This window comes from Oryctolagus cuniculus, chromosome 3 (genome assembly GCF_051225735.1).
Source record: "Oryctolagus cuniculus isolate XC-2025 breed Fujian yellow rabbit chromosome 3, ASM5122573v1, whole genome shotgun sequence".
NCBI classification, from domain to species: Eukaryota; Metazoa; Chordata; class Mammalia; order Lagomorpha; family Leporidae; genus Oryctolagus; species Oryctolagus cuniculus.
Genome location: NC_142869.1, coordinates 105853202 through 105865481, shown reverse-complemented (window position 1 = coordinate 105865481; position 12280 = coordinate 105853202). Strand labels below are relative to the sequence as shown.

General features: G+C 40.5%; 1 protein-coding gene across 7 annotated transcripts in view; it reads left to right on the top strand.

The window, feature by feature from the left end:
* THSD7B (thrombospondin type 1 domain containing 7B) overlaps window positions 1-12280 on the top strand; it is a 985451-nt gene that overhangs the window by 558567 nt on the left and 414604 nt on the right. For all 7 annotated transcript variants that reach the window (XM_051849593.3, XM_089329248.1, XM_070071551.2 and 4 more), the window contains one exon: window positions 541-656. In XM_051849593.3, the coding sequence (XP_051705553.3) occupies window positions 541-656 (116 nt within the window). The remainder of the gene's footprint in view (window positions 1-540; window positions 657-12280) is intronic.

The window sequence follows — 12280 nt, the reverse complement described above, 5'->3', positions numbered from 1 at the left end:
TAGAAAGATATCTCTTCTTTTGCCCCAGTCAAATCAGTCAATCAATAAATCAATCAATCAATAAATAAATAGCTTGGTATTTTCCAGTGGCCATTGATGATTTTTGTTTCCCATTCTATCCATATATTGCTTTGTATTTTTCTCTTTCTTTTGCAGGACATTAATTTACTCATGTATTTCTCTGAATAAAGTATTTTTAAAAGTGTGCCAGATTTTTTCCTACTGGAAAACATCAGCTGTTAATTTGAATTGGTATTGATGGTGCACACTTGATTGGCACTTGTCTTATTAGTACTAGGGAGTGTTTTTTCATGATCTAAGGAAAAGTATTTTGTTTCTACATTAAGAAAGGTTAAATCTGCTTTGGCTGTGAGCACTTTGTCAAGTAGCTTCACCTCCCTGGTTCTGTCTTCCCCAGTCTATAAAAGAAAGATGAGGGCCTCAATATTTAATATTTCCAGCTGTATAACATCCTATAGTTATATGATAAACCATGTACACTTAAGGAAGCATTTATGTAGGGGTCTGTTCACATTCCAGATGCCCAGACTCTACTCGCCCTGAAACTGTGCGCCCCTGTTTCCTCCCATGCAAAAAAGATTGTATTGTGACTGCGTTCAGCGAGTGGACACCCTGCCCGAGTCTGTGCCAATCAGGTGGGTGAATACAATTTTCCAGTGCTTTCTCTCCTAACTCTCTGTTTTCTCACTGCTAAAAATGTAAGAGTTCTTCTTTTCCATTTACATGTCATCCTGGGTACAAAGTTGGTAAAAGTTTGTAATTGGAATTTCGTGTTTCCAGATCCATCCTAACTTAAGAAGAAAACATATTAGGTCTTATATTTCATGATTTCAGTGATAGGTACTGCAGGAAAACTCACCTTCTACCAACCTTACTGTGGCATTTGGGGTATCTTCTCCAACAAGATTTCTCAGAGAGCATCATCACCATCCCAGTTTCTGTGTGGCCCCAGTATCCTTGGACCCTGATTCCGGGCACTTTCATGAGGATATAAAGTTTAAGTACCATGCTTACATTGCTTATGAATACATATGTGTAAGAAAACAAAAGCAGATACACTAGAGTGCTAAATGACTATAGAAACTGGCAACAAAGGATTTATACTTTTAAATGTACAATGGCGAAGCTTTATATACCTAAGTGTGTAGAAAATGCACCTAAAATTGTTACTAGGATACTTAATACCTAAATGAACAGACAAGGCTGCATTAACTCTAGATTTGGAGCCACAATTACAGCTTTAGGACTAAGAGTATTGTACCTCTTTCACATGGACTGGTTCATTAGAGAATTACACTAAGCTCTGGGGAAAAGACCTGTTCTAAAAAGAGAATCATTTCTCCAGTGCCTATTGCAGTTCCCTAATGGACTACTCCATGTAAAAGAGGTACAATATTCTTAATCTTAAAGCTGTAATGTGGCTCCAAATTTGGAGTTAATAAATCAATTCTTTTTTCCTTGTCTTGTACACCAGCCTTGGATATCATTGCACTGCCATGGTCAGGAAAGAGAAACCCAGAAAAGGCAGCACAGAAAGAACGCTAGTTTTTTTTTTTTTTTTTTTTTTTTTTTTTTTTCAGGTCTTTTTTTTTTTTTTTTTTTAACTTTTATTTAATGCATATAAATTTCCAAAGTACGACTTATGGATTACAATGGCTTTCCCCCCATACCGTCCCTCCCACCCACAACCCTCCCCTTTCCCACTCCCTCTTCCCTTCCATTCACATCAAGATTCATTTTCGATTATCTTAATATACAGATCAGCTTAGTATACATTAAGTATGGATTTCAACAGTTTGCTCCCACACAGAAACATAAAGTGAAAAATAATAGATGATTTTTTTAAATGATGATGAAATCAGAGCAGACCTATTGTCATGTTTAATCCCAGTGAGAGTCAAGTTGGGAATCGATAATTTCTTTCTTTTTTTTTTTTTTTTTTTTTTTTTTTTTTTTTTTTTTTTTTTTTACAGAGGATCAGTTTAGTATGCATTAAGTAAGGATTTCAACAGTTTGCACCCCCATAGAAACACAAAGTGAAATATATTGTTTGAGTACTCGTTATAGCATTAAATCTCAATGTACAGCACATTAAGGACAGAGATCCTACATGAGGAGTAAGTGCACAGTGACTCCTGTTGTTGACTTTACCAATTGACACTCCTGTCTATGGCATCAGTAATCTCCCTATGCTCCAGTCATGAGTTTCCAAGGCTATGGAAGCCCTCTGAGTTCTCCAACTCTTATCTTGTTTAGACAAGCTCATAGTCAAAGTGGAGGTTCTCTCCTCCCTTCAGAGAAAGGTACCTCCTTCTTTGATGGCCTGTTCTTTCCACTGGGATCTCACTCGCAGAGATCTTTTGCCAGAGTGTCTTGGCTTTCCATGCCTGAAATACTCTCATGAGCTTTTCAGCCAGCTCCAAATGCCTTTAGGGCTGATTCTGAGACCAGAGTGCTATTTAGGACATCTGCCATTCTATGAGTCTGCTGAGTATCTCACTTCCCATGTTGGATCACTCTCCCCTTTATTTACTCCATCAGTTAGCGTTAGCAGGTACTAGACTTGTCTATGTGCTTCCTTTGACTCCCAGTCCCTTCACCATGACCAACTGTGAACTGAAACTGATCACCTGGAACAGTGAGATGGCATTGGTACATGCCACCTCGATGGGATTGAATTGGAATCCCCTGGTATGCTTCCAACTCCACCACTTGGGGCAAGTCAGCCTGAGCATGTCCCAAATTATACATCTCTTCCCTCTCCCATTCCCACCACCATGTTCAACAGGGATCACATTTCAGTTAATTTTCAACACTTAAGAATAACTGTGCATCAATTACAGATCTAAACCAGTCATATTAAGTAGAACAGATAAAAAAACTACTAAGAGGGATAATGTATTTAGTTGTTCATTAACAGTCAGGGCTATGCTGATCAAGCCACCATTTCCCATAGTGTCCACCTCACTCCAACAGGTTTCCCTCTTGGTGTTCAGTCAGTCGTCACCGATCAGGGAGAACATATGGTATTTGTCCCTTTGGGACTGGCTTATTTCACTCAGCATGATGTGTTCCAGATTCCTCCATTTTGTTGCAAATGACTGGATTTCGTTGTTTCTTACTGCGGTATAGTATTCTAAAGAGTACATATCCCATAATTTCTTTATCCAGTCTATCGTTGATGGGCATTTAGGTTGGTTCCAGGTCTTAGCTATTGTGAATTGAGCTGCAATAAACATTAGGGTGCAGACCTCTTTTTTGTTTGCCAATTTAAATTCCTTTGGGTAAATTCCAAGGAGTGCGATGGCTGGGTCGAACGGTAGGGTTATCTTCAGGTTTCTGAGGAATCTCCAGACTGACTTCCATAGTGGCTTGACCAGTTTGCATTCCCACCAACAGTGGGTTAGTGTCCCTTTTTCCCCACATCCTCGCCAGCATCTGTTGTTGGTAGATTTCTGCATGTGAGCCATTCTAACCGGGGTGAGGTGAAACCTCATTGTGGTTTTGATTTGCATTTCCCTGATTGCCAATGACCTTGAACATTTTTTCATGTGCCTGTTGGCCATTTGGATTTCCTCTTTTGAAAAATGTCTATTGAGGTCCTTGGCCCATCTCAAGAACGCTAGTTTTAAAATCCAGAGTAGACTGAGTCTCTTCTGCTCATTCTCGCTCTTCTCTCAGAGATTACGTCCTCACAAATAGGCTGTGGCTCTCACTCTGATGTGCAACCAGCCTCTTAGAAGAGGGCAGATGGGAGTATGTGATTCCAGGCAAAACCTGCCAAAAATTGATAGTAGTAGTAATTTTCCCTAGAAAATTTGTTGACTGTTAATTTAATGGAGCATTAAGCCTTAGGTTATAATTAATTAAAATTTTATCTCAAAAATAATAAGAATATCAAGTTTAAAAAAAGTAAAACAAAAACTTGAGCCCTGTTCATTTAAGATCTTCCAAATAATTATTGACTCAAAACTCTAGCATTGCTCCATGAGAGTACCATGAAAACTATGGCCAACATTGACCTAGACCTGACAGTCGTCCAAAGCATTTCTTAGAGGTCAGCAAAAGGATAATGACAGCTGTTGTAGATTATTGTCATCAGTGTCTTGTACTGCATTTGTGAGGCACCTGTATAAAGTTTTATACCTGAGTCATTTCATCCCCTTAATGATCCTTTGTCTCATAATAATATAGTTGCCTCCAAGGAATTTTGCTTGTTTGGAAACACAATGATTATATTGAATAATGGAGATCTTCGGAAGTACAATGGAATGTTTATATTTTCTTTTGAGCAGTGGAAGCAACAGTCTTCCAGAAACTCTCCAAAACATTTTTCATAGAGATCTAAAGTGAATGAACTAGATGAGCAGTTTGTTGGATAGCCAATGGAATATTGTTTCCAGACAGACTGGAAAATACAAGCTTCTGTCTCTAGTCTGAAACTTTCAAAGACAGTATCTAGGAGGCTGACTTTTGAAATGTTAATCATAATGCACCTGAAAAAAAAAATTCAGGCTCTCAAATATAAACGTTGGAAAAATGCAAGGGGATAATATGATCTATGATGGAATTTTATTGAAGTTTAGCTATTTCTTATAGTTTCTTCATAAGAGAATAGCATAATACCTCTGTTAAATGATTATGAATAAGGAAAATACTGAATTAAAAACAATACCGTACTGGCAGCCAAAACTTGATATTGGAGCCTTCAAAGTCTCCTGATACTTAAGGAAGCAGATGAATTTTTCTGAGTCTACGTACTCTGAGGATGAGACATTAGTTCAGCCACTGCCATTCCATGTATTCTACATTTAAGAAAAGTTTCTCTGCTGTCCAAGTGTCTCCTCCTAGCATTGGCTAAGAGTGAAGAATCAGGGCATATAAAATAATTGCTCTTCAAGAAACTTAAAATTTTACTCAGATTTCTGGAGATTCAATTAATTGTTTGAATGATTGGCATTATAATGAAAATAGTTATAAGCCTCTGTGGTCTCTCTTGCCTCCAACTTTTCAAGCCTAGATAATTCTTTTCACAATCCCATAGCTGGAGGACCTGGGGGAGCAAAGATTCAATTTGCAGATTTCTTCCGGCTTTCCTTCAATCCTATCAACCCCCATGTTTATTTTATACCTTGGGACCAAGATATTATTAAATAACCATGCGTTAATTAATAGGCATTACAAGAGGGGGAAATTATGGAGGAAATTGTACTTCTAAACCTACATTCTCAAACTTCATTGCATCAGAACTGCATAGACATGTTATTAAAATACTGTTTTCCAACTTCATGGCTAGAAATTCTAATTTGATGCCTATGGGATGGGTTGCATAAATTTGCAGTTATAAGAAGCCCCAGCTACTCAATAGTGGTCCCTTCTCCAGAGTTCTGATGATTAAAGGGCATAGACCATGAACAAACACTGCTTTAACTGGCACATGGCCCTTCTCTCAGCTGCTTGAATGTGTTATTTTTTTCCAAGTTCAAGAGTATAGCTTGCAGTATAAGGGCATAATGATGAAACCAGATGGCTAGGGTTGTTCTGTGAAAGATCTATTACTTATTTTCTTTCTGCCTCAGTTTCTTTAATTTTACAATGAGGTTAATGATCATACCTGTCTATAAGAAAAGTACTTAGACCACTGCCTGGCACACATTGCCCACTAGGCAAAAGTTTTGTAGTTGTTAAGGGCCATTGCCCTTTCTGTGCGTGAAGCTGTTCAACCACTCTCCTTCCTGGGTCTTCAGCCAGTGCATCTCCACAGACCTGCTTTTCCCAAGGAATGCATCTTTATCTCCCCTTTCACATGAGACAACCCCCTGTGCATCCCATTAACTAAGCCATCCTACAGCATTCCTACATATCCCCTTTAAGGGCATACCGTATTTATCTTTCCTTGTTAATATTGTCCCTACTAGGCTGTTAAGTCCTCAAATGCAGAGATCAATTCTGTCATCTTTGCTGCTTGATCCAGCATAGTATTGACCAAATAGCTGTCATTCAAGAAGTTTTTGAATCTACAAATGTCCCATAAAAATAGAAAGTTGTGGCTCTGAATCTAGGCAGTGGGTTTTCTGTTCTTGAGATGTCTTTCAACATCTACTTCAGGAAATGGTGCTCTTGGACACTACTTCTGAAGCCTGAATATGCATACAAGTTGCCTGGGGACTTTATTAAATGCAGTTTCTGATTAAGTAGACCCAGATGGGGCCTAGAGTTATAATTCTCTATAAACATTCAGGCATAGCTGTGGTGGTAGTGGTGGGATTGGAGGGGCATTCATCAGAAATTTCTGAGTGAGTAGGATATATTATAGGTAGACTAGTAAGTGGGGACCTAGACAGTATGGAGGTAGAGTGACAAAAATCAGTTTAACTTAAACTGAGAGGTCAAGAAACATGTTCCAGAAGGGGGAAGAGCCTGAACACATGGAAACCTTGACTAATAAGGACAAAGGAGATTGTTTTTGTGCCCATGTGGTTTTAGGTTTGGCCATCAAAGTTCAGAAAAGTTTATATCTGTGGTCTTCAAACTTGGCTGTACGATGAAAATCTTCTGGAGATCTCTAAAAATACTGATATCTGGATTCTACTCTCACATGTAAAGATTTAAAAGACTGTGCTATGACCAGGGAATCACTAGATTTTGTGACTGCCAAATCAAATCCATTTTAAACGTTTAGGAAAACCAGCAGGTCCCAGTGGGCCAAGAGCACTGGCAGTGATTTGTGCCTTAGTGAAGGATGAGCTTGGTTTGGATAGTTCCTGCGTTAAATTCTTAAGACTCCCAGGTATTCACAAAGAGCTTCTAGCTAGTAGCCAACTGTGCTTCTTGTGTTCTTGTTTCTCCTCACCTGAGTCTGTCCTTAAAGGATTAATAATAGTTCCACATTCTTCTGTGCAAACCAAAGTTCTATCAACTGTGGCCCTGTTCTGGCTTCTGTAGTTTTTAAGTCCCTATAATAAATTAACCAAGTGATTAAGCAAGTTAATTAAACTCAGTGCAATAAATTGACCAAGTGGTTCACCTTATGTTTTTAATATTTAATTAGTATGTGAAATTTCCAGCTATACATAAATTAATACAATGTTAATATAAAATATTAATGACTGATGCAATGTACTCTGGTGTAGTGATCCTTGCACAAAATGATCATCAGCTCATAGATGTTCTTATTTACATTTTTAGTTATTCCTCCTTCTAACATTATCAGTTATTCCTCCTTCTAACTGAAATAATTCTCAGCTGTATTTACTATTTCATGGGCAGGAAAAATATGGAGAAGTTAATGTTAGACTGGAAGATAAAATGCAGCATAATCAAAGTAATTTTTCTAAAAATTCCTAGAAATCATGGAGATAATAATTAATTATTAGTCAGACTCCGTAATTAAATACTGAGGGAATTCCTTTAACTTTGATTTCTAAGCAGTGAGCTACTTAGTAGTGCCATGGTAACAGGAAGGCTAAGGGCGGATTGCTGCTGGAAGCTGGTGGGGAATCTCATTTGTTGGTATCTATTTCCTCCAGTGTTAACCCACCTGGAGTTTTGACCAGAGCATTCAGTATCAAAAACTGTCAGTAATGCTTTTGAAAACTCATTGGTAATATGACAAAATGATTAAGAGCATGGCTTCTTAAATTAGATTTCTTGGGTTCAAATCCTACATTTATCATACAAATCGTTTCATATTTGTAGTGTTTCAAGTTCCCTGTCTTCAAAATGAGATAATACTAAAACTTATCATGTGGGTTGTTATAATGAAAATAGGACCTATGGAATAGTGTCAAATATAAAGCCTATTATTGTTGTTATTGTTGTTGTTATTAGATGATCACAATGGAAGTTCCTAAAATATCAGGGGACTTGTATTATGTTGGTGTCTTGTAGTATCAAGTCCTCTGTATGTTGCTATCACAGCATTTATCTTCATGTGTGCATTTCATCAGGACAGACTATAAATTCTAGAGTGCAGGAGTCTTTACGTCCATTAATGAAATTTCAGTGCTTAGCACACATGAGCATTCAGTGATTATTGTCAAACGAATGAATAAATGAATTCCACATCTTTCATCCAATCAGTTCTTTTTTAAAAAATATTTATTTCATTTAGTTGAAAATTTATATCATTTAGTGATAGAGATAGAGACAGGGAGAGTCAGAGAGTGAGAGAGAGTGAGAGTGAGTACACACTTCTGTCTCCTGGTTCACTTCCCAAATGGTCATAATTCCATTTGGGTCTCCCATGTCAGTGCAGGGTCCCTAGGCCTCGGGCATCTTCCACTGCTTTCCCAAGCACACCAGTAAGGGAGCTGGACTGGAAGTGAAGCAGCCGGGATTCAAAATGGTGATGCTGGTGTTTCAGGCAATGACTTAACATGCTATGCCACGATGCCTGCCCCAGTTCCAATTCTTAAATTTTTCCTGTATATAAATGAAACCATAGGGTAGGCACTGTGGCATTGTGGGGTAAGTCACTGCTTGGAATGCCCTCATCTCATATTAGGATACCTAGTATTGTGTTCCACCAGCACATACAACCCAGCTGCTGACTAATGCACCCAGGAGGCGGCGCTTGATCACCAAAGTACTTCAGGAATTCCTGCTATCCATCTGGGAGAACGGATGGAGTTCCTGGATCCAAGCTTCAGCCTGGCCCAGCCTCAGCTGCTGCGGGTACTTGAGGAGTGAACCAGTAAGTGGGAGTTCTCTGTCCCTTCCTCTGTCTCCCCACCTCCATGTTATTCTGCCTTTCAGATAAATAAGTAAATCATTTTTTAAAAAGGAATCCATGGCCTTAACAAAATGTTCAGCAGATCCAGGACAATTAAGTCATTCCAAATATGATTTAATGGGAAGAATGACAAACACTTGCATTTAAAGAGATTACAGTTCTCAGTCATCCACATATCAAATGGAAGGGTTCTACAGATAAAATTTAGAAAAGGCACCTTCTCCCAGTTCTTACAGGTGAACAACTTAATGCATAAAATTTGCAATAAAACAGTGCTTTAACTTCTTTCTTCCTGTTCATTTTCCATTAAATTATGGTATGTCCTGCCAGTTCTATTGAAACACAGTATAAGATGTTATCTGATTTGGTAGAAAACAAAACAAATCAAGAACACTCCACCAGAGTCCCATGACCATATCCAGACATGCAGAAACACTTGAGTTAGAACAAGAAATCCCTTACATGGTGCAAACTATTCTTCAATCAAATGCTAATCCAAGAAACATCTGATAAGGCAAATATTTTCAGACCAGATGCCTTCCTATCCACTCATCCCTGGCACTCCCTCTCCTTCTGTAACAGAGATTGATATGCATTTATAGGAGATGGAGTCCTGGTATCATCTGATAGATATTTTTTTATATGCTACGTTGACTCACCGAGGGTGAGTCTAATCTTATATGAATGACAAATGAGGAACCTTAGAAACATGATGTCACTTCTCTGAGGTTACCCACACTATTTTAGGATCACAGCAACATTGGAATCCAGACTCTAGGGTCTTCTTTTCATTGCATGACCAGTTACTTCCCATGTCCATAATCACAGCTCATCTGGCCTGCTGAGTAGCCAGTCAAGGATTTGAAGCCTTGTACTGTGGTGCAGTTTTTGCATGTTATAGAGCAGAATTTACATTCACATGTGCTATCTCAACATCTGCCAGGACTGAGGTCACCCATTGACATAATGGTTACTGCTGTGAGCTTTATGGCTGCAGGAAATACAAAACAGGATCATGGCATTTTTTAAACAATGTTTTTGAATTTTTATTTTTGAAAACACTTTACTGGACATACAAAGGTTACATACTTATGGGGTTCTATGTGATGTTTCATTATAGGTGTGCATTGTATAAATCCAATCAGGCTTAGGTTGAAATGCAAAATTACATACATATGGAATCTTTAAGTAACCTAGATGATGCAAGGGGGAAATTTAGAATAACCGAAACTCAGTGCTGTGCCTTCTTCAGCTCAAGCTCCATACCATGCTTGTTACCACTCTAAGAGACTGACTTTTAAGTTAGAACTTGGGTCTCGGAATTTGCATTTCACATGAACTTCCTTAGTGATTCTGAGACACATCAGTATTTAAAAACTACTGTTAGAGGGGCTGGTGCTGTGGCTCACTTGGTTAATCCTCTGCCTGCAGCACCAGCGTCCCATATGGGCACCAGGCTCTAGTCCCGGTTGCTCCTCTTCCAGTCCAGCTCTCTGCTGTGGCCTGGGAAGGCATTGGAGGATGGCCCAAGTGCTTAGGCCCCTGCAACTGCATGGGAGACCAGGAAGAAGCACCTGGTTCCTGGCTTCGGATCGGCGTAGCTCCGGCCGTAGCGGCCATTTGGGGGGTGAACCAATGGAAGGAAGACTTTTCTCTCTGTCTCTCTCTCTCACTGTCAAAAATAATAATAAAAAATATTAAAAACTACTGTTAGAGAAACATTTAATCATCAGCCCATAGATCACTGAAGAAATGTTTGATGAGTTCCTAGACTGTTGTAATCAAGCCCGTTTGGTTTTTAAGAATCAAAAGTCTTGGCCAGCGCTGCGGCTCACTAGGCTAATCCTCCGCCTTGCGGCGCTGGCACACCGGGTTCTAGTCCTGGTCGGGGTGCCAGATTCTGTCCTGGTTGCCCCTCTTCCAGGCCAGCTCTCTGCTGTGGCCCGGGAGTGCAGTGGAGGATGGCCCAAGTGCTTGGACCCTGCATCCCATGGGAGACCAGGATAAGTACCTGGCTCCTGCCATCGGATCAGTGCGCTGCACCGGCCACAGCGTGCCAGCCGCGGCGGCCATTGGAGGGTGAACCAACGGCAAAGGAAGACCTTTCTCTCTGTCTCTCTCTCACTGTCCACTCTGCCTGTCAAAAAGAAAAAAAAAAAAGTTATAATGGGATTCTTACAGATGTCCAAAAATAAGAAACACAAGATCCGTTTAGGGTTTACAGGAACAGCAAGCGGATAAAGCTTCTTCCTTTATCTCTCAGGCAATGAGGTTCCTTTGTTTCTGCTTCTCTGTACTCAGCACCAGCAGGAGCACAGTCCCAGAATGACTGCCCTCTCCCCTCTACCGAACTTTTAGACCCAATAATTCATCATGGATAGACATTTCGTTTTGGACTCTTTATTCAGCTTACAAAGAAAGAGAATCAGGGGCTGGCACCATGGCTCACTTGGTTAATCCTCCACCTGCAGCGTCGGCGTCCCATATTGGAATCAGGTTCTAGTCCCCGTTGCTCCTCTTCCAGGCCAGCTCTCTGCTGTGGCCCGGGAGGGCAGTGGAGGATGGCCCAAGTGCTTGGGCCCTGCACCCGCATGGGACTGGAAAGAAGCACCTGCTCGTGGCTTCAGATCGGTGCAGCGCTGGCCATGGCAGCCATTTGGGGAGTGAACCAATGGAAGGAAGACCTTTCTCTCTGTCTGTCTCTCTCACTGTCTATAACTCTACCTGTCAAATAAAAAAATGAAAAAAAAGAAAGAAAGGGAATCAGTTGGGCTAGTTTGTACTTTTGTACTGGTTCCTCAGGCAGGTAGTGGGAACTCTACAAAGTCCTCAAGCTTAGCCCTTCACAGGGAACTGAGACTGATACCTCCACTTGTCCATGTGAATGCTGAGCAACAGAGGAGACTGGTGTTTCCAGTGCTAGAGTGGAGACTGGTGTTTTCAGCGCTAGAGTGGAGACTGGTGCTTCCAGTGCTATAGAGGAGACTGGTGTTTCCAGTGCTAGAGTGGAGACTGGTGTTTCCAGTGCTAGAGAGGAGACTGGTGTTTCCAGTGCTATAGAGGAGACTGGTGTTTCCAGTGCTAGAGTGGAGACTGGTGTTTCCAGTGCTAGAGAGGAGACTGGTGTTTCCAGTGCTATAGATGAGACTGGTGTTTCCAGTGCTATAGTGGAGACTGGTGTTTCCAGTGCTAGAGTGGAGACTGGTGTTTCCAGTGCTATAGATGAGACTGGTGTTTCCAGTGCTATAGTGGAGACTGGTGTTTCCAGTGCTAGAGAGGAGACTGGTGTTTCCAGTGCTATAGATGAGACTGGTGTTTCCAGTGCTATAGTGGAGACTGGTGTTTCCAGTGCTAGAGTGGAGACTGGTGTTTCCAGTGCTATAGATGAGACTGGTGTTTCCAGTGCTATAGTGGAGACTGGTGTTTCCAGTGCTAGAGAGGAGACTGGTGTTTCCAGTGCTATAGATGAGACTGGTGTTTCCAGTGCTATAGTGGAGACTGGTGTTTCCAGTGCTAGAGAGGAGA